Source organism: Rousettus aegyptiacus, unplaced genomic scaffold (genome assembly GCF_014176215.1).
Source record: "Rousettus aegyptiacus isolate mRouAeg1 unplaced genomic scaffold, mRouAeg1.p scaffold_m13_p_3, whole genome shotgun sequence".
In the NCBI taxonomy this organism is placed as follows: domain Eukaryota; kingdom Metazoa; phylum Chordata; class Mammalia; order Chiroptera; family Pteropodidae; genus Rousettus; species Rousettus aegyptiacus.
Window position 1 is genome coordinate 165,915,498 of NW_023416306.1, and position 26,701 is coordinate 165,942,198.

At 40.8% G+C, this 26,701-nt stretch overlaps 2 protein-coding genes and 2 pseudogenes across 2 annotated transcripts; 1 reads left to right on the forward strand and 3 right to left on the reverse strand.

The window, feature by feature from the left end:
- Positions 1-240: 240 nt before the first annotated feature.
- On the reverse strand, positions 241-359 carry LOC118600987 (annotated as a pseudogene).
- Positions 360-1,853: 1,494 nt separating this feature from the next.
- Positions 1,854-5,336, reverse strand: LOC107511250 (annotated as a pseudogene).
- Positions 5,337-5,491: 155 nt separating this feature from the next.
- Positions 5,492-8,314, reverse strand: GON7 (GON7 subunit of KEOPS complex). Its single transcript, XM_016145474.2, has 2 exons — positions 8,043-8,314; positions 5,492-5,733 (listed from the first exon to the last, which is right to left on the reverse strand). Exons 1-2 carry the CDS (start codon positions 8,248-8,250, stop codon positions 5,639-5,641), a joined length of 303 nt encoding a protein of 100 aa, XP_016000960.1. The 5' UTR covers positions 8,251-8,314; the 3' UTR covers positions 5,492-5,638.
- Positions 8,290-24,174, forward strand: UBR7 (ubiquitin protein ligase E3 component n-recognin 7). Its single transcript, XM_016145473.2, has 11 exons — positions 8,290-8,654; positions 10,718-10,851; positions 11,514-11,574; positions 12,454-12,549; positions 14,536-14,589; positions 14,807-14,912; positions 15,824-16,032; positions 16,189-16,338; positions 17,068-17,230; positions 18,258-18,319; positions 21,987-24,174. The coding sequence occupies exons 1-11, from the start codon at positions 8,505-8,507 to the stop codon at positions 22,077-22,079; spliced, it is 1,278 nt and encodes a 425-aa protein (XP_016000959.1). The 5' UTR covers positions 8,290-8,504; the 3' UTR covers positions 22,080-24,174.
- The last annotated feature ends 2,527 nt before the right edge of the window (positions 24,175-26,701 follow it).

Below are 26,701 nucleotides of genomic sequence, written 5' to 3' on the forward strand. Positions count from 1 at the left end.
AAAAGATTTAAATAGGAGCTTATTGTCTAGCATTCACTGTTTCCTGGGCCATGTCTTTAGAGCAGTTCTGATCCCCATCCCAGGAACTGGGATACTAATAGCAACACTGAAATGCATCTTCTACTTTGAGAATAATTCACTAGCTAGAGGGCAATTTTTTTTTTCCCCTCCAGGCAGGCAATCCTTGGTTGACCTCACAGATTATGAGGACCTCGTCAATTTATAATCCCTTATTTTTTAAGCCTACAGCACCTGGTCTTCCTAGGTGGTTTCCCATCCAAGTACTAATCAGGCCTGACCCTGCTTAGCTTCCAAGATCAGACAGGATTGGGCTTGTTCAGGGTGGCATGGCTGTAGATTTAGATGGCAATTTTTGCAAGGTTAAGGCTAGGCATGTCAGTTTCAGAAAACCTATCTTTTTTTATGGCACTGCACCTCATATTTAGCCCAGTTTTTCTAACATCTTTACAAGTCACATTCTTTTCCCTATTCTAATGAAGTAGTATTCAAATGGAAATGTGAATTTTTTGTTTTTTTTGTTTTTTTTAAGTACAGGTTGGTTCATTTCTGTCCGGAATTACACAATAATGTTTTAAACTGTTAATAGGGCTTATCTTCCCTTATTAAATTTAAAGCATGACTTTTTAAAAGTAAAAATTGAGTTTCACAACTTTCTGTATTTGCATATAAAATATATTACAAGTTTTTTAAATGCAAAGAGAGCAAAGAGTATATAACAAAAGATTTCCCTATTACTCCCAACCCCTACTCCCTCTTCCTATAAGCCATCTGAATAGCCTTTCAAAGATGTTGTATGCATATCCAGCCAAGTCTCCAATAGTAGCATTCTAATGCTGTTCTGTATTTTGCTAATTTTAACATTATACCCTAGATTGGTCCTTAAAAAATACATAGAGCTATACCTTGGTAATTTTAATGGTGCCACAAAAGGTTCCAATGTACTGATGTTTTCTTTTTATTTAACTAGGATCTTCTGCTGATGAACGTTTCGGTTGTTTAGTTTTTGTTACTAAGAATAATGCTGCAATAATTTTGTAAACAGATCTGTACACATGTGTGCTATTATTACCTGTAGGATAAATTTCTGTAAATGAAATTGCTGAGTCAAACAGTATATACATTTAACATTTTGACAGAATCGTCAACTTGACTTTTAAAGAGCTTGTGACAGTTTACACTCTCACTGTCAATATATTACAAACCCCACATCCTTCCCAGCTCAATATTGCATCAAAACTTTTGATCTTTTAGTTCAAAAAGTAAAAAATGGTACTACATTATGGTTTTAATTTTTTTTTGAAGTGTCACATTTTTTCTTTTAAAAACCATGTGTATTTCTTGTGATCTTGCTGTTCCTTTCCTTTGCACATTTCTGTTGTCTTTCTTAACGGGTGCACATGAGATATATAAAAGCAATCAGTTCTTAGTCATTTGTGCTGATGATACTAAATACTTTTCCCCCTCTTTGTCTTTTAACTTTATTTACAGAATGTTTGGAAACTTTATTATGTAATCACATTTAGTAATCTTTTCTGTTATGGTTTCTGGCCTTAAAAAATCTTGCTTAGGAAAAGTTCTTCACTCTGAAATTATAAAAACTGTTATTCCCTTTTAGTACTGTTTTTTTACACTAAAAACTTTCAGTCTACTTGAAATTTATTACGTTCTAAGTAGTGAGAAAAGAACCACACTTCATCAAGAAAGTTGTTTCTCATTTGTTAAAATAAAAGTATTATTTTACAAATATTCAATTGCTGTAAGAATTTTACACTCAACTCTTACTATATACTTAGGTATCCCCAAAATAATTATCACAAAATGATTCTAATTAATTGCTCAAATCATGTTAATTTTATTTGCAACTATCACTAGCTGCATTTATGGTAATAGTTTGAACTTTGTCATGCTCAACTATCAACCACAATCATTTGACACAGGAATTTCTTGTAAACATTTTATCGTCACATAATGACTGACAACTGAGTTTAAAAAAACCTAGGTTTTCAGGATCTCATATGTGAATCTTACTGCCATATAAGAAATGATATTCTATACTTGTACAGATTGTGATTCCACTGAGTAATAGGTGTCTCTTTAATAAGTTAAACAGAAACTGGATAAAAGTACTGCATAACAAACCGGGGGCCACAGACATCTCTGATTCTCTCATTTAGAAGAAAACATAAACTTTATGTCCTTTCAAAGTACAGGCCTTCTCAATAAAAGTTTAAAAAATTCTGAGTAGCTGAAGAAATAATTCTAATAGAGTACATTTCATATTATAAGGGGGAAGCACGGGGCGCTAGGTAGCACAGAGACTCGCAGCACGAGGACCGAACATCTAGAAAGCCAGGAAAGGTCTACTGGAGGAGATGCTGGGACTGAAACCTGAAGGAGAGCCAGGCAGGCAGAGGAGGTCACTTGGCCCAGGGCTGGAAAGGCAAGTTAGTTGCAGAAGCACGACTTCTCTGAGTGTGAACATCTCTAAACTGGGGGAAAAAATCTGATTTCTCTTTCCTACTCCCTCCAACAACATACTCTTTTTTTTTTCCAAAGTAAATTTTTCTTCCCGGGTGATTAAAAAAAAAAAAGTTCAAACTTCTGAATTATTATAGCCAAACGACCTATTACAAGAGTAAAAATTCTTGGCCACAGAATTCTATTAAAATAACGAATGTGACACAAACTTACTTTTAGAAGATATCTATCTTGCATTTGTCCATATAGTTCATTTTAAATTCTATATGTTCACTATTTTAAAAGATTACTTATCTAAGTGTAGTGTCGAGTTTATTTTTAGGTAGGATTGTGGGGTTGACTTTCCGGCACAAAAGTAAAATTGGAGATGTTACAGGGAGTAACTATGTTCCGCTTGCCTGTGGCTAATGTCTGTCCCCTGACAAGGCAGCAGATTAGATAGATAACCAGGCAAGGCATTTCTTCTATACTAGTGTTTCAAGCTGACCTCTTTGTCACACATGTGGTTCACTTATGAAGACAGTAATTAAAATCAGTATTAAAGTTAAGGAAAAGATCAATCAAACCTACAATCCAGACTATAAAACACTGGACCAGAAGCACAAGTATCTTGAAATTTCTTCTTTCAAACATATTTACCAAACAAGGAAACACAATATTCAAAGGCGAAGTTCACCTATTAAAGATATGAACTATTTTAACTAGTTTTTTAAAAGGATCGTGTGAAGATAAAAATTATGAATCAATAACCAAGTGGAAGTCCCAATATTAGAGACATCACAAACTGAACATAATTTCTGACCATTTACATACATGGTCCCCAACTTATGATTTGCCTTTTTTTTTTTACATTATGATGGTGTGAAAGCAACACAAACTCGTTCAGTAAAAACCATACTTTGAACTTTGAATGTCGATCTTTTCCCAGGTTAGCGATATGTGCTATTATTTTCTTGTGATACTGGACAGAGGCAGTGAGGTGATTTTGCCCAACTGCAGGCTAATGTAAGCGTTCTGAGCCTGTGTACGGCAGGCGAGGCTAAGCTACGATGCTTGATAGGTTAAGTATGTTAAATGATTTACATTTTTAATTTACAATGAACTTACTGGGATGTAAGCCCCATCATGTCAAGGAGCATCTGTATAAAACTTTTTCTAGTTGGTGTTTTGATTCCATACAAATATTTATGTTCCAAGTAAAACACTACTTCTCAAGGTGTGTAAATTCATTTTCCTTAATAGTATATACTTTGTAGGCTATAGATATCAGAATATGTAGCCGGGACAGTACTATAGCAATTTTTTTTTTTTAACAATTTCTAGTCAGTTTTAGTAAAGAAAAAATTTGCATAATTTACTTTTCACCAGTCTGATCTGACATGCTTTTAATGCTATCAGAATCACCTGGATCAGTGACTGCCAGTGTGCATATACTCTGCAGTATTTTCCACATGCTGTGCCCAATTCGATATTATTGCCACTATATGATGGACACGTCTTGGCCAACATGGCGCAGCACTGTATTTCAGATTTCCTCAAGGCTAGGCAGTTGTTGGCAAGGATGACAAAATTTGCTTTGCCTTGTGAGATCATTTTTAGTCTGCTTGTACCCCAGCACGTACTTTTCACTTCTCATAACAAGTTGGAGCCTAGAGTTGACCAACTCCAGTGACTTTTTCATCTTCTTGGCGACCACCATCTTCCTGCCTTAGGTGCGGATGGCCCCCAACCAAGAGCAGCCACCAAGATGGCTGGGGAGCAAGGAAGGCTATCCTGGTCTTTTAAAGGTTATGCATGTAACCCAGTTCTGCCAGTGGTTAGCGCTGTAACTCAAACACGTGCTCTAAAATTACTTGTCTCTGAAATAAATCAGAGGCTACAGGATGAGAGGAAATACTTAAATTACAGTTAACATAGTTTATTTACTTAAAAAGACATATTGGATGTGTGTGTGTGTGTGTGTGTGTGTGTGTGTGTGTGTGTGTAAAGCATACCCCATTTGGCTTTTAAGGTACAAGTTATATATTCACCGAGTGGTATCATCTCTCGATGTCTGTATATTGGATGTGACTGTGGATTCGAGGTTTCCTTGGGTTTCTCTCAAGGGCTCTCCTTTGCTTATTTCTCTCTATTCCCAGTTTTACTTATACGGAACTGCCATTATGTTTAATATCCAATATTCACCACTTGCTCACATCACTTCTTTAAAATGTTACTGCCCACGAACCATGATATGTACTTTTTTTTTTTGACTGGGACCACTAGCACCAGACAATGGTTATTTTTAATGCAATAATAAAGATGTTAGTATCTTACAATGTTAAATTAGTAGCCTTTACAGTGTTGCCTTTTCTCAGTTTGTAGTATTCCCACTTCTAAAACCGTTTAGGTTTCCATCTGCAGTAAGACTGAGACCCCCTATGCTTTCTTCTATGGAAGAGTAAGTTCTATACTAGAAACTGTCACAGGTTGGGTTTCACAGCATTTCAGAAGGCACCCACATAATAAGGGTAGAAGTGCGAGTAGATATGAGGAGGAAAGGGGAGTGTCATGGTGAGAAGTCGAGGAGAGAGAGGAATTTGTGATTATCATCCCAGGACTCTGGAATGAGCTGCTGACTTGAAGAAATATCCAATCACGACTGGCTCTTATTATGTGCCAAATCCTGTGCTAAATACGTTAAGGAATTAGAAACATAAAAATACTTAGATACCACCCATGGCATAAATGGAAGTGAAAGCTAAAAGATGCAGACATCACACGAATTAATTCAATGGTTATTTTAAAAGTAAAATAGTACACCTGAAACTTACTGGATTTCGTTAACCAATGTCACCAAAAAAACAATAAATAATTAACTAAAAGTAGAATAACAATTCAGTTGCCAACCTAAAGGATTTTATACATTATGAAGTGTTCTCTATTATTTCCATGGTCTAAAATTTCTCACTCAAGAAAACAGATTCATCGCTAAACATTTATTACAACTTCCTTAGTTGGAAATAAAATTTATTGTTTTTTTTCTTTGACAAAACTGTCCCAGCAGTACAAAACAAATGCTTTTCCAAGTCAGAGCACAAGTCTTCCTTAAATGTCAGTGTGTGATAACTAGTAGTCTTTCAAATTTCATAAGTTATTATTAAGATGGTGGTTTTGGCCGTTTTGCAGATGGTCCATCTGAGTTAGTTCTGTTATCAATGTTATTTTCATCTTCTGCATCATCTTCATCATCACCTTTTAAAATAAATATTTGTTGTATGACAATATGTTCATTGGTTGAAAGAAATATAGTTAAAATGGTTGAGCTCATTTCACTTTAGGATTAATAAAACCATGAGTATTCTGGATTTTAAAGATGTATCATTAAAAAGCTTTCAGTAATTTTGTGTCTAAACCTTTCCTTTCTTTCACTTTTTTTAAAGATATAATTCATATAAGCACAAAATTCACTTTTAAAGTATGCGGCTTTTGATTTTTAGTATGTTCACGAGGTTGTACAGTCACCGCCACGATCTAATTCTAGAATACTTTCATCATCCCAGACCCATTAGTAGTCACTCTCCAGTCCCCTCAGTCCTTGGCAACCACCTCCTTTCTATCTCTATAGATCTGTCCATTCTAAACATTTCATATAAATGGAATCATATGATATATGGCCTTTTGCATCTGGCTTCTTTCTCTTAGCATGATTTCAAGGGTCATCCATGTTGTAGCATGTGTCAGTACTTCATTCCTTATCATTACTGAACAACATTCCACCGTATGGACAGACCACATTTTGTTTATCCACTAATCAGCTGATAGGCACCTGTGATGTTTTCATTTTTTAGTTATTATGAATAATGGCCGCTGTGAACACTGGTGTATAAATTTTTGTGTGAACCTATGTTTCCAATTCTGTATGGAGAACTAGGAGTGGAACTAGGAGTGGAATGGCTGGGTCAGATGGTAACTCTATGTTCACCTTATCACAGAATCGCCAAAATCTTTTCCAAAAAAGCCACGCCATTTAATGCTTATTTCCAGCAATGGGGGAGGGCTCGAATTCCTTCATATCTAGCCAACACTTGTTTTTGCTCTTTTTGATTATAGCTACCCCAGTGTCATGTAGTGGGATCTCACTGTGGTTTTGATCTGCATTTCCCTGATGGCCAATGATGTTGAACATCTTTTCATGTGCTTATTGGCCCTGCATATCTTATTTGGAAAATTGTCTATTCAAATCCTTTGTACATTTTGGTAATTGAATTATTGACATTTTTAGTGTCAGGTTCTATTACTTTTCTTTAGTACTTAGAATTTTTAAAATTTTGTATGTTATTTGTTAAATAATTCATATAACATGAAATTCACCATTTTATATCTTGTTACTTTTAACAAAGGAATTCAAATCTAAGCTTTATGGGGATTTCATTAAGCAAATAATACAAAAACATGTCCCCTACTGAAAGACATTACTGCCCCACCATTAGAACAGGTGGCAGTTATTTTTCCACTAAGTAACAACAGATTTTTTTTAAAAAGGGCTCTAGCTGTACTCTTTCTTGTCCTGATGCCAATGAAAACATTTTCAACAGATTAGAGAGGTACTTTTGGAGCCAAGAAACAGGATTTCACCTTCAATTATGTGACAACGCCTAATGACCTTACTCATGGAAGCAAGCTATTGTCTGAACAAAGTGAAATGTACTGAATAGGCTCCTTCACATTATCTGGGACTATCAAGATGTTAAAAAGATAGAAAGAAAAGGAAAATACAGTTTAAGCTCCTCTGCAGAAGAGTTAAGTCCTGACTCCAATATTTAGTTCTTAGGTTCTTCAGTTCAGGGCAGTCAAAATGTACCTATTTTTGCATTCAAGATAAGATTAAAAAAAAATACTAATGCAGTTAAACTTCACATTTCTACTTTCAAACTGCATCTGCAAAACCGGAATATGGGAAAGTATTGCTCAGGTGTTAAGACTTGTTAAACTGATATCTGTCCCAATCTTCAGAACCTGTTCCTATTCTGCAATAGACAGCAGTCATACACACGTTTTTAATTTCACACCTGGTAAAACTCCTTTTCGACCTTCAACACCCGGCTCAAAAGTCATGCTCTCTTTGAAGCCCTCCTGGGTTCTCTCGGTTTGCAATAGTTACAGATTGCCCTGGGGTCATACTTCCACTCTTTAATAGGAGTGTTTGCCTGTCTAATCCCTTAGACGTCTGAGTTCCACAAGGAGAGTAACTGACTCGCATTCTTCTCATTCTTTCTCCACAGCTCAGCCCCAGTGCGTGGCACAGAGTAGCAGGCGTTCAGCACGTTTTCGTGATATAAATGAAACGAGAGTCGTTAAAATGCCTGGGTCGAAGCAGCCCAGATAAATCGGCCCAGATTCTGCCCAAATGTGGCAGAAGGTACCAACAATTTCCCTCATCCCCCACCGCCAACTCCAAGGCCCACTTTTAAGTCTGCTACTCTGCACCCGCACCCCGAACAGATTTCCCGGGACCTCCCTGCCCCGCCCTCCAGCCGCTTGCGCACCGTCTCAGAGCTCACCGTCCAGGGCCTCATCTGGAGCCGCCGCCACTCTCCCCTGCGGTTCCCGCTGTACCAGAGAGTCAAAAAGCTCGACCACCAGCTCCCTCATCTGGGCCACGCCCGACAGCAGGCCCTGGAAAGGGTCGGCGTCGCCCGGCGCCTCACAGGGGACCCGTAGCTGCTGCAACTGCCCATCTGGCCCGACAAACTCCGCCAACAGCTCCATAGCAACAGCTGAACTTCCAGAAAGCGCTATAGGGAAGTACCACCCGGAAGCGGAAACCAGCCAGCCGCGGCCGCGGGCGGGAGAAGGGAGAAGAGTGACTTCCGTTCGTTGGAAGTCGCTCCTCCCCCTCCCCTTGCCTCCTTTCTTTGGGATTGGCTCCAGGCACTCAGGGCCCGCCTCCTCCGGCCACGCCTCTCGTGGCCGCTTTTCCCGCCTCCGCCGGCGCAGAGCTGCGGTCCTGGTGACAGTTGAGGATGGCGGGCGCTGAGGGCCCTGCTGGGCGGCAGTCGGAGCTGGAGCCCGTGGTGTCGCTGGTCGACGTGCTCGAGGAGGACGAGGAGCTGGAGAATGAGGCGTGCGCCGTACTGGGCGGTAGCGACTCGGAGAAGTGCTCCTACTCGCAGGTGGGCGCGGGGCGGGGCCCTCGCGGATCCTTCTCTTCCCGACTAGACTTGTCTTGTTCCCACCTGCCACGGCCAGCTTGCCCGTGGTGGTCCGAGGCCGCCGTTCGTCGTAGGCTTCCCCATCCCGGGCCCAGCTGCCCTTTTCCCTCGGCTTCTGGGTCACCCTAGGTAGCTTGTGTCCGACAGGCCCTCCCCACCCCCGCCTCCCTTCCCCCCTGCCCCCCTGCCTTCCCCGCTCAGGATTCCCAGGCTTTGGCCTTTGAACAGCTCCTCTTTCCCTCTTCCCCTGTGTGACCCGGCTGCTGTTCATGAAACCATCCCTGTGACCTCTAGAATCCGAACATCTTTGTCCCTACTTTTCGCATCCTAAGAGTGTTTATTAGGAACCGAATGGGAAAGTCGAAGCAGAGTCAGCCCTGGATTTGATAACCTCCTCTTGTGGGCTGGGCTCCTTGACAGCTAGTTCCTCTGCAATTTAGTTTGACCAGTGCTCACTGGTAGTTTTTTGGCGAGACAAAGCAAGCACCTGGTCGTACTGCCCTCGGCCCCCTGTGGGGATAGACCGGAACCAAAACAGCAGGTGGCACTGGCAAAGGAGAGGAGGAGAGGAGAGAAAGATCTGCGTGAAGAGGAAATTTGGCATTTGGAAAACGTTGTGAGCAAGGATTTGAGGGGGTGTGATGTAGTGTCGGGTGACTCATCCTATATTTCTAGGTACAAAAGCAGATTGAGGCGGATAGAAGAAAACTGAGAGGGGAGGAGAATTGGTAGGATGAAGACGGTCGCTTCCAGGCAGTGGAGTAGAATGAGGAGTCTTGGGGTCTTTGTGGGGTGTGGACTGAGATCATAATACCAGTTGTCATCATTGACAAGTCGAGTTTATACTACAAAATGGTTAGATTTTTTTAACACACCTGGTATCCTGAGATAGTCACAGATGTTAGACGGTATTTTAAAACCTTTGGTCACGAGTAGAACAAATTTTTCTCTGTTTTCCTTTAAGAAATCTGTTCATAAGCTATTTTTGAAGTGTAGTCAGCATGATAAAACAGGCTTCCTTAAAATGTTCTTTTAATTGTAGTAAAATACATGAAAACTTGCCCGAATTATGTGTTGGGTTGAAAAAAAACACGTAGGTACCTACCACCTGGATCAAGAAATAGAACACTACTGGCATCCCATAAGCGTTCCTGTGACTCCATCATCAAGATTTCTAAGAGTTTTGCCTGTTTATTTCAACTTTTTCTTTTGAACCGTTTTTAATCTACCAATAAGTTGAAAGAATAATATTGTGAATACCTGTGTACCTCTTTCATATATTAACTTTTAAACATTTTTATCACATTTATTTTTTCTTTATGTTTTCTTTGTTTTTTTTTGCTGAACCATTTTAAAATAAGTTCCAGATATCATGACACTATAACTCTAAGTACTTCAACATGAATCTACTGAAAATCGAAGGGCTTCTTTTAATGCACTGATTTGCTCTTTGGTGGAATCACAGCATTTTCCAAAATTAAAGTGTGATATTACTTAACAGAAACATACAGACATTGTCCAACATTTTCATGTGTTAAAATGATTAAGCAGGCCTATGGCCATGCTACCCCAAACAAGCCCAATCATGTCCGATCTCAGAAGCTGAGCAGGGTCGGGCCTGGTTAGTACTTGAATGGGAGACCACCTAGGAAGACCAGATGCTGTAGGTGAAAAAATAAAAAAAAATAATAGATTGTAAACTGACAAGGTCCTTGCAATTATGTGAGGTAAAAAAAATGATTAAGCAAATTAGCTTATTCTTAGTTGACTGAAAATATTAAACTGCCTCTCACTTTAAGAAAACATTGTATGAAAACAAGCACTAGTATAGTATATATAGTGATAATGAAACATGCAAAAGTGTTTTAGTACTCTCGTATAAGCTTTTTAGTCTTAGTGGTTTTTACAGGAAGATCTTGACCACAGGTAATCCGTTTTCAATGATTTCTCATATCACAGTATGAATATTAGGTAACTGTGCCATATTGCATTAATTCTCTTTTCCCATTTCGGGTCTTTTTTAGGGCTCAGTAAAGAGACAAGCACTGTATGCCTGTAGCACCTGCACCCCAGAAGGCGAAGAACCAGCAGGAATTTGCCTCGCTTGCAGTTATGAATGTCATGGAAGTCACAAACTATTTGAGCTATACACAAAAAGGTAAAGACAGTTAGAGATTGGTGCTGAATACTTTGTAAATGTTTCAATTCTTTCCCAGCTGCACTTTTTTCTCAATCTTGCTGTTCATTCAAAGTAGCTGTGCACCAGGAAAATTTATTATAATTGTTTTCTATAATTTGAGACGATAGTTTTTCTCAAGAGCCTTTTAAAATATGATACGAATTCAAACAACTCATACTTCTCTGCCATTAATTTACTTGTGTCTGTGGGCGTGATACAGATATTTGTCTCTGCAAGTTAATTTCCAGAATTATCAAATCTTTTATTGTTATGTGCCTGGAGAAATTCTGACTTGGATACATGAGCAGCAACCAAGAAATGAGTTGAAAGGGAAGAAGTAATTAGATTTTTTTTTAATGTTATTATTTTATTATTAGTTATGCCTATAACACCTGGTCTTCGTAGGTGGTCTCCCATCCAATTACTAACCAGGCCCAACCCTGCTTAGCTTCCAGGATCAGACATTGGGCTTGTTCAGGGTGGCATGGCTGTAGACCATGGACCATCGCTCCACTGGAGCATGAACCCATGACCTTCTGTGTGTAAAGCAGATGTGCTAACTGCTACGCTATGGAACCACGTCCAAGAAGTCATTAGATTTAAAAGAAAAATTAAAATTGGCTCTTCCTTCTTTGTTTCAGAAATTTTCGTTGTGATTGTGGAAACAGCAAGTTTAAAAATTTGGAATGCAAATTATTTCCTGTAAGTAAGCACTGTAACTATAAAGGCATTAGAAGTAGCTGAGACGATATTTGACAGAGTTGATAAAAGCCAAATATTTTCCAGAAAGGAAGTTCTTATGCTTATTCTTCGCAAATTGGCAAATCATCGTTAGAGTCCATTTTTCACCCTGTTGGAAAACTAACCTGTTCAGAGTCTATAATATAGATTGTAATAAATATGAAAAGTTTTGGGGGAATGTTCTTTGAAGTAATTTAGGTTTAATTATGTTGGTTGTCCTCATGCTCTAAGGCTTTTAAAAAATGAATAAATCAAACCTGGTAATAATGTGGGCTAGGTGCACACAGGAGCTTTTCACTGCTTTTTGCCTAATAAGAACTATGTTTATACAGTAACTTTTAGTGAAATAACAGAAATGAAGAGAAAGGAAGGGATTTTATATTCAATCATTGCTAAAACTGTCTTGCTTTTCGCCTTTTTTGAAGGTTATTTTTGACGACTTTCTTGACTGCTTTTTATTTTTACCTCTTGCTAACCTGGGGGCTTCGGCTATACAGCTGGGCGTTAAGAAGTACTTTGAAATTCCAGGCTAATGTCAGTTAACTTAAAATTAGTACTCATGATTAACTTTTATTACTATTTTATTACATGGGTGTGTTCAGTTTCTCCCAGTTGCTACAAAAAAGATAAAAAAATAATTTTTCTTTTTTCCCTATATCTTGGGGAAAATGTCCCTCTAATAGGAGTGAATTCTTTTTCTTTGTATTTTGAAAGTTAAAAACCAGCTTCCATGGAGAAGATATTTACTGTAGAAATTTATTGAATGCAGAAATTTCATAATGCATGAAATTATAGTTTAAGTTAGAACATATTATATATATTGAAATTAATATCTTTCAGGACAAAGCAAAGATAAATTCTGGCAATAAATACAATGACAACTTTTTTGGATTGTACTGCATTTGCAAGAGACCTTATCCTGATCCTGAAGATGAGGTAAGAGACTTGGGGATTAACACATAGGACTGTGTCATCTCTAGCCTTCACTACTCAGTCTCTTGTCATATTTGGGCCTCTGTAGTTGTTTGCTGGGGGGTTGGGGGATTGTGAAAGGATTCTGCATTTATCCCTTCTGATGAATCTGGGCTGTAACTGTAACTGGTACAGGTCTCAACCATTCTTCTCATTCTTGCCTCACGGGAATGAAATATTGAGTAGGATTTTCTCAAGGCTAGGACCTTACCCCTTCTGCTCCCTCATTGCCTGCCCGCTCCACTCCCCGACTTTCCAAAAATGCCCTTCAATTTTTTGCCTCCCTGGAAGGAAAGAAATTGGAGATACAAATTGGATCCTCTTTAAAATTTCAATTAGAAATATACAAAAAAATTTTAAAGAGTTCTTCCTCACTCCCAGACAACCGCCGTTCACACTTTTTGGTGTATATATTTTTAGACCTTTTTCTGTCCACGTGTGAGTGATTTTTCAGTTTATAGTTTCCTTTTCTTGTAACAAGTGAAAATTCTATACATTCGCTTCTGCAATTTGCTTTTCTCACTTACTAGTTTATCTTAGATATCGTCCACGTCATAAATACAAATCAACCTCATTCTAATTGCAGCAGAGTATTCCATAATTTGACATGCCATAAGTCAGTTACCTAATTGTTCTATAGCAGGTTGACATTGTCAGTTTTTTCAGTATTATAAAGAAAACTGCAGTGAACATCTTTATACAGTCATATAACTGAGTAAACTCTTGCAGGGAGTTATATAGAATGGATACCTAGAGTTAAAATTGATGTGGCAGAGGATATTTGTATTTAAAATTGTGATTACATTTATAAAAAGGGTTCGACCACCAACAGTACATAATACTGTTTTTTCCCAACATTCTCATCGTCCCTACATATTAACAGTCTTAAAATTTTGCCATTCTTATGGATAAAGAACAGTATCTTTTAAAAATTTTACTTTCCTTGATCATAGGTAAGGTTATGTGTCCTTTCGTGAGTTTATCATACATATTAATAACCTGTCGGAATTGTTCTTTCATATCTTTGGCCCGTATTGTGATTGAGTCTGGTCTTGCTTATGTGTTTACTGATTTGGAGGAATCTTTGTATTTAGAAAAATTAGCCGTCGTCCTTGCTTTATGTTGTCTTAAAACTGTAATTATTGAACCAAATTATTTAGAGGAAAAAAATTGAAGATATCTTTGAGTTAACAAAGATAAAACCTTACAACTGGATATCTTAAGGTATGGAGTAAAGTGTTATAACACTGTTGAATCAAAAGAAAATAAGATGAATAAGTTGATCAAGGCAGAAGAAGGAATAAAACAGCCATATATAAACATGGATAGATATGTTTTTGTTTCCTTTAAGACACCATAACGGGGAAGCAGACTAAACATTGGAATGTTAATCAGCTGATATGGAAGTCTGTGAATAAAAGGAAAATCATTCTAAAAATAGTCTGTGCCCTTTGGTACATAATTTTCCTAGGCCAGAATTTAATTATTTAATTTATTCAAATCAGGGGAGTTGTCGCTGTTTGTTTTTTCAAGAGATTGTAACATTTAGTTTTCACTTACCTGGCAGCATATCATGGTAAAAAGTCCCAGTTGTCACATTCCGTATTGGTCAATTTGTATTACCTCCCTGGGCCTGGGTTCATGTATATGTGAGAATACACGGCTTATTTATAAAGTTTTATGAGAATCAGATATTAACTAATGTGAAAGAGCTTTGACAGTCGCTTGCAAAGCGCTTATCTCTGTAGAGAATGAGCTTCTCTTTGGCCCCTTGACCTTTCCCTTTCCCCTTGGATATGCCCATGGATTTTCCCCTTGGATATGCCCATGGGTAGCGGCCTCACAGATTTAGTAGAGAATTATTAATGTAATTCCACTGTGTGCCAGATTTACTTCCATGTCCCAGAATTCACTGTCATCATTAACACGCAAACTGCTTTTCCATGTTAGATTCCAGATGAGATGATCCAGTGTGTAGTCTGTGAAGACTGGTTCCATGGAAGGGTAAGGAAAGCTTTGACCTTTAAAAGCCAGTGTCTTCACAAAGGGAGAAAAAATCTTTGCTTTAAATCGTGTTATGTTTTTACATTATAGTTACTATTCTAGACATATACTATAAAGATATGATCAGTGTACTGTTACGATATTTGTTTATAAAATAACAAGCATTTTGGACAACTTGGAGATCACAAGGAAAATAGTCAGTTTTCTGTATTCACAGCATCTTGGTGCTGTTCCCCCCGAGAGTGGGGATTTCCAAGAGATGGTGTGCCAGGCTTGTATGAAACGCTGCTCTTTCTTGTGGGCTTACGCTGCGCAGCTGGCAGGTAGGTGTCTCTGTGGAGCTGGTGTGCCACGAACTCGTGCTAGTGAAACTCGTATACTCAGAAATTGACCCAAACCAACTAATCAGCAATGAATGGTTCGGACGCATTAAATATTCTGTATTTTTTTGTAATATTCTATGTGTTACTGAATTTTTAAAGTGGCGGTTACTTACAGCATCTGCTGCTCTGGCCTCATAATTTATTGCCCTTCAGGGAACAATTCACCATACAAACCACAAGCAGCATAGCCATACCTAAGATCTCATCCTACCCTTTTCAATTTATCTCAAAGTTCTAAAATTTGGTGCTCCCTCTCTCTGTCCATACCCTTCTCATTTCTAGCTCTCACTTTTCACTGGAGATGTGTCTATTTCTTATTCATTGAGTTTTCTTAATTGACCTTCCCCACTCCCTCCATTTTTTTCCCTGTCAGCACATGGCTTCATCTATCAAATTGAAATGCCGTCATGCACCATTAGCTCCTTTATCGTTTCTCTTCTCTCTATCACAGTGTTTCTGCCTCTGTTTCCAAAGTAAAGCTGGTGGTCTTTTCAAAACTACCCTGCTACTTGTATTTGCAGTTAGATATCTTCCCTACTGCCTCTTGCTTCTTGAGGTATCCCATCTCTCTTTAATGTCTATAGTATTTTCCTTTCTCCTTTACATATAAAGTGCTTAAGTAGTGCCATTTTTAAACAAACTTCAATTTGAACTCTTTGGGTTAGGCAGGCATAACCTAAAAAAAAGGCCGATATGTTCTTTCTCATTATTCTAGAAATTAAGTTTGACTCTCTCCTTTTCCAGATTCTGAAATATTTTTTAATTAGGCAAAGTGATTTCATTGTCTAATAGGTCTGTGTGTGTGTGTGCGTGTGCGTGCACGCGTGTGTGTGTTTTCACTGAACCTATAGTAACCAAGGTGTCTGCCGAGGATGATGGGTTGGTGCTGAATGTCGATGGAGTAGGTGATCAGGAAGTTATTAAACCTGAAAATGGAGACCATCAAGATAGTACCCTCAAAGAGGATGTTCCAGAACCTGGAAAGGATGCTGTCAAGGAAGTTAAAGCAGAGCAGACTAATGAACCATGTACCAGCTCTAGTTCTGAATCTGCTCTCCAGGTAACATATGAAATAAGAGCCATAAAAGAAATCAAACTTAAGCAAAATTAATTCTGTAAGCTCTGTAGCATTGTATCCTTTGCCTAAAGAAATCATTTTACAAAATCAAACTATAATAGTTTAAAAAACATACTTCAAAACTTAATTTTATTTCAGACAGCATTTAAGAATCAACGTCTCAACACGGGATCACAGTCTGACTGCAAACTTCAGGAGCTTCAAGCTAAGCATTTTATAAAGAAGGACGCTGCCACCTATTGGCCCCTGAACTGGCGTAGCAAGTTATGTACCTGCAAAGACTGTATGGTAAGTATTAGATCAAGTTCAATGTTAGTATGTTTTAGAGACTGATGCCTAAAATAGAAACATCTGAAAAGTGTATTTATGAAATTGATAGAGAACTTAAAAAATGTCTATTAAGCAAATTTGTGAAATAGTATTTGCAATCTGAATACTTGTGGAAGAAATGAAGAATTAGCATTTTTACTTATCTTCATGGCAGTGGGAAAAAAGCAGTTCTTAGCTTTTTTATATCATAGAATTTTCTGGAAACACAAATTGCCTGAAAGTTACAGTAAGTCAGTGGTTTTTAAGTAAAGATTTCTTAGACCAAGGGTCCCCAACTCCTGGGCCACGAGTCAGTACTGGTCTTTTAGGAACCGGGCCGCACAGCAGGAGGTGAGTGATGGGCGGGTGAGTGAAGCTTCGTCTGTGTCTGCAGCCGCTCCCCAGCACTAGCATCACCGCCTCAGCTCCGCCTCAGATCATCAGGCATTAGATTCTATAGGAGCACCGGTCCCTCGTGCCAAAAAGTTTGGGCACTGCTGTCTTGGATCATACAACATCTACTAGGCAGTTGGGATAGTTCTAAGAGAGATTTGAGCAAAAAGAATAAATCACTCAAGCAACTCTGTGTTCAAAGGCTCAGGGTTTTCTGAGAGTCAATTTACAAAAATTAAATTTTTAGTGATTCTCATGAGACTTACTTTCTGAGAATGACACAGTTCTAATGGAGAAACGTTTTATTTTTTAAAGAAAATGTATGGCGACCTAGATGTCCTGTTCCTGACAGATGAATATGACACAGTTTTGGCTTATGAAAACAAGGGCAAGGTTGACCAGGCAGCCGACAGGACAGACCCTTTAATGGACACCCTCAACAGCATGAGCAGAGTCCAACAAGTGGAACTTATTTGTGGTGAGTACTGTTCGAATGTGGAAATTCATGATGTTCATAAAGTTTCCTTCACTACTAAAAAAACATATATGTATAAGGACAACAAATACCTATTGTTTTCATTTAATACAAAAATAGTTCAATCGGAATTGTATAGTAGACCTCAGCTGCACTTGCTTAATTGTAGTGTTGCTGGGTACTCAGTTGCAGTCACCACTGAATCAGGGTTACAGACCAGAATGATTATGTGTCTGAGAAACCACAACACGTGCTGTTTAGATTAAGGGTAGATGTGCGAGTAACGAATATTAGAGAATCAACTTCTTTTTTCATTCCAATGAAAAATAATTTTCATGGAGCAGTACATGTCATCTTTTTGACAGTTCTTGAGGTTGCTTCACTGGTGCACAGGAAACCACTAGAGAGGAAAATATTCCCAAACCTTTAACCGCAGGCCTTTACGTCCTGCCCCTCCACCCTCCACCCTGCACTCCCAGCTTATTTAGAGGTTTTCGTCCCAGCCAGTTTCTCTGGGGACGCCACCACCTTTGTGTCCCTTTTCTGGCATTGATCATTTTTATTATTTGTAACTATTTGATTAACTTCCTTTTGTCCTTATTAGACTAAAAGCTTTTCGAGGATGAAGGCTGCATCCAAATGATTTTTGTAGTCTTCAAGGATCCTCTTGACGGATCTGTCAAGTGAATGTACAAGTTTTAAAACTTAATGTTTCACAAGTTTGGGGTTATTTCAAATATTAGAATTCCAGAGAGATAGGAAGTCCTTGAACAAATTCTTAGCTAATGTTTTTGGGAATGAGGATATCTCTGGCTTTTGAGGTTTTTGTTTTTGTTTTTAACGAAAATGGGTTCCAGGTATCAAAATGAAAGAATTTGGGAGAAATTGGGAACAGTTTTTTCGCAGGTTTCACTTAAAGAAAAATTTAGTTTAAACTATTAATATACTCATCAGTGGTGAAGAAGTATTTTGTTTCTAAAAGCACACCGCTTATCTGAAGTTTAAGTCCTTTTCTGTTGTTTTGGTTTAGAATATAATGACTTGAAGACTGAACTTAAAGACTATCTCAAGAGATTTGCTGACGAAGGCACGGTATGTTGAGTTAAAGAATTTTAATCATAGCCTGCATGTTTTGAGTAAACTGTTTATTTTCTTTCTTGAAAAAAAAGTGTGTCTTAAACTGGATACTTGAGAGTTTAATGCAGGCAGAGCTCAGGGATTCAGCGAGAGGTGGGGAAACACCGACAGACGGGCCGCGGCGGGAGCCCTGCCCAGCCCTAGGCCGGAAGGAGCGCACGGACAGCAGTCACACAGGGTCTGGAGGGGGTCGTGGTAGCTCGGGAGAAGGCCACTGGGTCAGCCACCCTGATGCTGCCCATCCTGACCTTCAAGCAGGGATCCTAGGAGGAGGAAGGAAAAGTGACCAGGCAGGAACAAATCAAAGCCAGGCCCCATCCGGGGGATTCTGTGCTCTATAGTTTAGGATACAAGAACTTTATAATTGGGGGACTAAAACATTTCTTTTGCTAGCAAGAAAATCTATATACTTTTAGGGGAACATTGACTCTACAGTGTATAATGTTTTAAATTAACCTTCCAGGTGAATTCGCCAATACTTCCTAGCCCTTTAGTATTCATACATTTGTGATGAATTTTTTTCTAAAATACTCTTCTATCAGGGATGTAAAGTACAGCATAGGGAATATAGTCAAAATATTGTATTAACTATGTATGGTGCCAGGTAGGTACTTGACTAATGGGGGGATCACTTCGTAAGTTATATGTGTCTAACCACTATGCTGTACACCTGAAACTAATATAAAATAATATTGAGTGACAGCTGTGATTGAAAAATTTTTTAAATATTCAATATTTAAGTACATGCTAAATATGTTATAGAAAAACAATCATGGTAGAACACTAATTGAAAAAATAAATAAAATACTTTTCTGTGTTCTGAAGGCAGACATAAAACAAAATTTACTTTTCTTTTCATGGCCTAAGGTTGTACGTGTGGACAGTAAACATTTTGCTCTGCTGTAGTCAGATACACAAATCCAAGGCAGAAATCAAGCCAGATATGGGTCTGACAGATACCCAGAAGCGCCATGAGACTAACTTTCTCGGCAGAATCCTCTGCCATCCAACTTTAGGCCATTCTCTTCTTTCCCCTAAACGTGAGAAGATCCTGTAGCTGCCTGGGCTTGTGGACAGGGTCCCAGGGCCACCTTCCCTGAGACGGCCCCCTCATGTTTTAGAGCACGTTCTTCACTGTCGCGCAGTGGTCATCCTGCTTCCTAGCAGTTCTTAAACTAGAGCTCGTCCTGTTTCTCTGTTCTCGCTAATGCAGGCTCACGCTTCTCTCTTGCTAGAACTAAGAACAGAACGTTCATGGGTGGAACTATTTTAACTTCTTTGTTGTTAGCAACAGTCGTGGTCTTTCAGATGTGTCAAAGCACGTGCTCTTGACTCTGCCCGTGAGCCTTTGCTCTTGTGCCATTGGTGGTCACAGTGCTTTTTATTAAAATATTTTACACTTACTTAAAGACACATAAAAGAAAGAAAATAAATATGTTGTTTTTTTTCCATTCACATTTGAAACAGTTTTATCCAGTCTTCACATGTATCTTTAATATATGGGTCTTCGATATCACTAGAGCCGCTCTTCCTGAGAGGATTCTGTAATCATCTGGTGTGATGATTTAAAAAGACAAAATACTATGTTTATATTATTTGTTCCATGACATTACTAACTGGATCTTTGCCAGACGAACAAACAAAAACCTTAAGTTGCCATAAGACTTATCTGCTGTGGTTGTATTTGTCCACAGAAGATAATGCTAATAAGTTCTAGATGTTCTCAGATGGTGGGCTGCCTCTATTTAATGTGTGTGTCTGACTATTGAAAAAACACGTAGAAACTACACATTTTCTGAGACAAACCCATCCAATGAATTATTATTGAACCCAAGTATTCTCTAACATTTCTACTCTGCATGACCATTTGGGGACATCTAGAAAACAAACCTTGCACGCAATACATATGCTTTTAGGTGTCCTCCCACCAGAACCTAGTGGGAGAAATGTTTTGCCTTTAGTGTTTAATGTTTGTGATCCAGCGTAAGGACAGATCCTCCGTGCTGGAACTCCCAGGCATCTTACTAGCGTTTTATAAGTGTACATTTCCAGGCCATTTAGCCAAGTACATTAGAGCTCTGGGCCGCAGTTTGTCTCAGAATGTGTTAGCCGTCTAGGTCTCGAATCTGTTAGGGCTCTAATTCCTCACTGGCTCACCAGCAGTTTTACTCTTGGTGCTTGTGAAACTGGCATGTCAGCTCCTGGCCCATGGTAGAGTACTGAGAAAATGTTAAGTTCCTTCGTTTGGAGGATTAATAAGTATCTTACCCCAAGAAAGTTCAAGTTAATCTTGCTATTTGCGTATGTCAGCGGCACGTACCCCTGGGGAGAGAGAGGGAGGTTTTCATTTTACTTACCGTAATGTTCTCTTCCTTACTTGTCTTTACCTCTTTCTCTCTCTTGTTCACATGCGTTCACTATTTTCTTTTTCTCTTGCCCTCCTCCCTGCCCCACTTTCATTTTTTTATAACAATATGCATCTGTTACCTTAATAATGAAAAAGAAAATCAACCGTCCTGTCTCTGGTGCTGGCCCTGAGACCTTCGGAACAGATCAGCCGGCAAGGCTCACGCTCGGGTCGAGCAGGACTCCTCTGGGGCCCTCCCAGTGTACTTCTTATTCACATTTTCCCTCTGTCTTACTTTCTTATTTTTAGTATTTTGTTTTGCCCATGTCATAAACAGGTGTGTATCATGCTCTAATCCTTTTTCCAATTAAATGGAAGGTAAATTTCTCATTGCATAAAATGAGTACCTGTTCACTGAGTAGTAACTTTTGCCAGTTATTTTTCTGTTTATATACAAACATCTTTAATTTTGGACTCTCAAAAAGGGAAATGCTTTTTGGTTCCTTTTCTTTTCCTCAGTAAAGACAACACAGATCTCAAAACAAAACACTGGGTTTTTTTTGTGGGTGCTTATGCAGAATCGCAGGACGCTCCCAAAGGGCATTTGTGGTCACGACAGAGCGAGTGGGGTCTAGACCTTTGGGTTCTCAGCTTTTATGCTGGTTCTGCCACCCTTCTCTTCTCTAATATTTATTGAGAACTTACTATATGCCAGCGTTCTGCGGGCATGACGTCTCATCTGCCCTTCCAAGCATCAGAGGTCCTGCCTTTACCTCTTCGTACGAGGAAGCCGAGGGAGGTGGTGGAGCCTCCACGCGGCACCGTGTGCCGTTCCGCCGGGCCGTGTGGCCCTGCGCAGGCCCGTCCCTCTGAGCCTGGACGAGCTCTCTATAAAATGCAGATAGTGTAATTAATTACACATCAAAGTAATTCTTTTTTTATTATTATTATTTTTCAATTGGAGTTGCCATTCAGCATTATTTTATATTAGTTTCAGGTGTACAGCATAGTGGTTAGACATTCATATAATTTATGAAGCGATTCCCCCAATTAGTCTAGTACCCCTGGCACCATGTCCAGTTGTTACAGTCTTATCGACTATATTCCTTATTCTGTACTTCACATCCCTGTGCGGTTTCGTAAGTACCAATTTGTACTTCTTCATAAAGTAATTTTTATCAGGCAATACTGTTGGATTTGTTTGCGAATGTTACAACTGGGTATTGGTATTCTGTAATTCAGTTCTCTTTCCCAAGCTTTGCTTTTCGTCAATAGGTCGTTAAGAGAGAGGACATCCAGCAGTTCTTTGAAGAATTTCAGTCAAAAAAGAGGAGAAGAGTGGACGGGATGCAGTATTATTGCAGCTAGAGTGGAGTGTGGCGCCTTCTCGTCCAGGCCAGTGAAAATGCCACTTACCGTTCCAGGAATAAAAGGCCTGTTTCACCTTTGGTCCTCGTCCTGACCGCTCTCTGGAGCGGCCTCCTCCTCTGGCCTTGGGCTTCCTTCACTCTCTTTAACTACAGTAGCCACAATGTTGATGCTGATTTCGCAACCAGCATTCTTCTTTCTGACTCAGCTAAAAGCAACTCATTCCACAGACTTCAGCCCCTACCCCGCCTCCCGTCCACCCAGGGTTATTTGCTTCTAAGTTTTAGGAAGTTTGATTTGGTTTTGAGAAAGTAAACTAGTTTCTTTTCTAATAATTTGTTCTTTAACTCCCAAATGTGTCTACTCTGCCACAGAGCTGCTGTCTTCCGGGACCCGCTTTGGGGCATCACAGACGTTCTGCTCCTGTCAGCTCGACCCTCTCTGGGTCCCCTCACCCCTATGATCGTGGTGCCTTGGGTCAAAGCTTCCTCAGGCCTGGGCTGCTTCTCCCGCCTCCCTGCTTTCTGAGGTTCAGTCACGACACAGAGTTGATCTCGGAACACGTTTCCTCTGGGCCCAACCTCTGGAGTCGCTGGGACAGACGGCTTTCCGTCCCGGCTGTCTGTTACAGGCAGGGAGATTGGCCGACTGCAGGGCTGAGGGAGCAGCCTTTGTTAGGGATTCTGCTAATAAATTTCAAGTGAAAATGTCATTCACAATTCTATTGGCACTGGAATGTGAGGATTTCAGTGCCGTAGTGCTCACAGGGCTTCCTGGAGAAAACGCCAGCATTCTGGCCCCCCTTCTGCTGCCTAGAAATAGACCGGCTACTACCCTGTGAAATCTCAGTGGTTTACAGAGTCCTCTGGGTTCCTTTCTATTATCAGGGATATTCATAAGCATATATTAAAAACGAAACTATTTTGATATTGTTCTGTTATGAAAATGTTATTAGAACCCCAATAAATTATTATTTTTCCCCTTAAATTGTGCTGAAGAAAAAAAGATACGGGCTCAGCTTCCTTGTAGTGATCAGGGCAGCGAGCGCCCCGTTCCGAAGAGGCTGTGTGGAAGAGCGTGCAAACGAGGCCCCAGGCTGCGCGAATGATGAGCTGTGTGTATATAAGCGTCAGCGCCCTTAGCTGGTTCCCTAGTGACTACGAGATCTTTCGAAGAACCTCATGGAATGTTGCAAAAACCCCATACTTGAGGGGAAGTCCTTTCAGTTGGCTTGAAATCTCCTTAAAGCCCCTCTGTCTGTGTGGAAACTACCTTTTGATAAACAGAACCCTCAGTTGCTCTCCCTCTGGAGGAACAAGGCCTTGCCTGACAATAGATGACACACTTTGAGGTATGTGACTGCAAGCATTTGAGGCTTTGGGGCCACAAGTGTGTATTAATATTCCTTGGTGTGTTCAGCAATCAGTGAGTGCCCACTGACCCCTGGACGAGGCGAACTGGGGCTACAGAAAGTCAAGGCCTCAAAGACATGGTCCATCCCGTTTCTCTGCATCACACCTAATTACATATCCTTGCGAAGAGTGACATGTGGACCTGGAAGGTCTGACGGCCACTGGAGATTCCCGTGTGCCCTGAGCTGGCCTCGTGGATAAAGAGTCAGCAGGCGAGGCTGGAAAGCTCAGGGCGGCTAGCAGTGCGCCGTTGTGGCCTGAAAGTTTTTATCTTCTCAAATGTTTAACTACCAGAAAATTCCTTACTTAGGACAGGTCAGGACCAAGTCTGAGAAGTGACACATTACTGTGCAGCACAGAACAAGTCACCCAGTGCTGAAGGGCTGTTTCTGAAAGGTACTGTTCCTTCTTTTACATTAACCAGAAAACCTCTTTTTTACTTACTGTTCACAGCTGGTTTTCTTATTGACTGTATTGGACCGTCTCTTCTTGTAGAGACTGATTTCGGCCAACATGTGGCAGTTAATATTAATGCATGTTTTATGCAAAAGAATATGATATTAGTTGCTTTTAAGGAATTCCGGCATTGTACGTGCATTTTTGTAGAATTGTTACTGGACTTATAATTACATACTAAACTCCAATCAGGTTTATGTAAAATTAAATAAAACCAATTAAAAATAGTGGCTTTTCAGATTGTTTTTTTTTTTTGGTCATATTTAAATGTACACAGCCTCCCTTTGCAGGTTTTAAGAAAATGAGTATAGCATGAATGTACGCCGATAGCTCTCCTGCCCAGGGGGCCTGGCTCATTCCTCCCGTTTCCACACAGGATGTGGTCTGAGGTATCACCAGCAGAGCTACCTTATCCCCCTGCTTTACCATACCTCCTGGAGGGAGGCTCCACAGTCCCCCTTGGACCTGGATGACCGGTTGAACAAAGAAATGGGCTTGGGCTGTGACCGGTCAGGGTCTGCGGAGGTGCTGCGTGAGGCGAGGGGACTAGGAGCTCAGTCTAAGGGAAGGGCGAGGCCCACCCCGAATCGTGGCCATCACTTCACAAGTAAATGCGAAAACACCAAGAAGCCAGTGTAAAGCCCATCTTGGGCTTCCCCCCAGCTCTTGCTTCCTTGGAAGTTACCCAGACTTGTGGTCCTCGCCCTTGTGAGTTAAGCTCAGATGCGTGAAATGCTCTTTATGGCCCTGGAGCTGCTCACACATCTGACAAGTCAGGATTATATAATCATCAATGACAGGAAAACTGCACTGCTCTCAGCTCCCCTAAAGGCCCCTAGTGGAGCAGAGGACAATTGAGAGCAATCCAAGTGACTGGGTCTTGGCAGTGGCTCCGCCTGGAAGATGAATGTGCTCTGGGGAACGGGGGAGGTACAGGAGACCCACCCAGCAGAGCTCCCAGGAGCCACTGAGGCTGCCTCCCAGTCCGGTCACCTTGAAGAGGCTGCCAGACAGACCCAAGTCTTGCTCTGAGGGGGCATCTGGCATGTGGCCCTGAGACAAAGCCATACTGGTACCTCATCTGTCTCCCCAAAACACTGGGCATTAGATAGGTGTGTATTCCATGCTTAAGTCACAGGATCCCTAGGGACCTGAGAAGTCACCCAGCCTCGCTTCCTCCCAGGAGTCCCCTCTCTCCCAGATAATCCCCACAGGGGACCTGTGCTGGTGCTGGCCACTTGGCTTTCCTGGCCCTGTGATCTTGGTGACAGTGCCTTAATTCTTAGTTGGCCATCTGCCCCTCTGCTTACCTGCCCTGTGACTTGAGGGGCACTGGCCACACATCTCTTCCAGCCAAGGACATAAATCTTGTGAGCACAGGGACCCAGGCTCACAAGGAAGCCAACATCCTGGCAGGCAGAGAGGAGGGAAGAAGCCAGGGCTTTGGTGAATCACGCATCGAGCCACTGGATTAAGCCTTGCCTGAAGCTTGTGCAATGAGCACTTTTCTGTGGTGGATAACACTTCTGTGCTCTAGCTTCCGTTTCTGAACACTTCTAGTGACAGTGCTCACCCCCTCACACGACACTCATCCCTTATTCTTCCAGTCTTGGTATCTTTTCCTGTGAAAAAAAGGTGAGACACTTCTTAAGGAGTTCCATGGGCCTCCCATCCAAGTCTGTGCCCTGGTCTCCCAATGAGGAGAGGGGGCTCCTCACAGTGCTCCCCAGCACCTGCTCAGCAGCTCTGCCTTCCTCCCCTACCTGGACACTCCTGTTTGGGTTTCTCCTCCACCATCTTTTTATATATTTATATATAAAATAAGGAATTGGCTCACAGGATTATGGAGGCTGAGACGTCCCCCGATCTGCCATCTGCAAACTGGACACCCAGGGAAGACGGTGTACTTCCAGTCCAAGTCAAGAGGCCCCAAGACCCAGAGGAGCAGATGACAGTCTTGGTCCCAGAGCAGAAGAACAGTGTTCCAGCTCAAACAGTCAGGCAGAGAGAATCCTCCCTTCTTGCGCCTTTTTGTTCTATTCAGGCCGTCACAGATTGGATGAGGCCCACCACACCGGGGCGGGCCGCCTGCTTTCCATGGTCTACGGGTATAAATGCTAATCTCATCCAGAAACACTGTCATAGACACACCCCGAACAATGTTTAGCCAGATATCTGGGCATCCCATGGCCCAGTCAACTTGACACATAAAATTAACCATTACGGCAAACACCCTATTTATTTGTCTGGTAGATCCTGGGCACCCTAAACCTGGGATGAACAGTGACTTGTGCTCTGCCTGTTAATGCATTTTCTCTCTTTCCCCAGGTGCGACTCAGACTGTTCTCGCTGTGAGAGGCCAGCTGAAGGACACAGCAGTGGGGTGACCACGTCGGAGTCACAGCACCTCACATGAAGGAAGGGGTGTCTCAGCTCCAGCGGGAAAGCTCACCCGGGTTAGCAGGCATGGAGCATAGATAAAATGGGCAGCGACTGGGGATAAAAAGGAACTGCTTTAGAATGCCAGGTGCACCTGCTCCACGGGTTATTCACAAAGCTGCAGAGTCAAGTCAGCCATTTCATCCCCCAGATTCTCTTTACATGCTAGCGGAACGCTGCTGAGGCTCTCCTCGCTTTCCTGCCTGGCACCCCCACCCGGCTCAACGACCTCTTAACCATGGATGAGAAGACCCGAGCCATCGTGGTGTGGTTAATATTCTAATTGCTATTTCACTTTGTAATAGCACATATTAA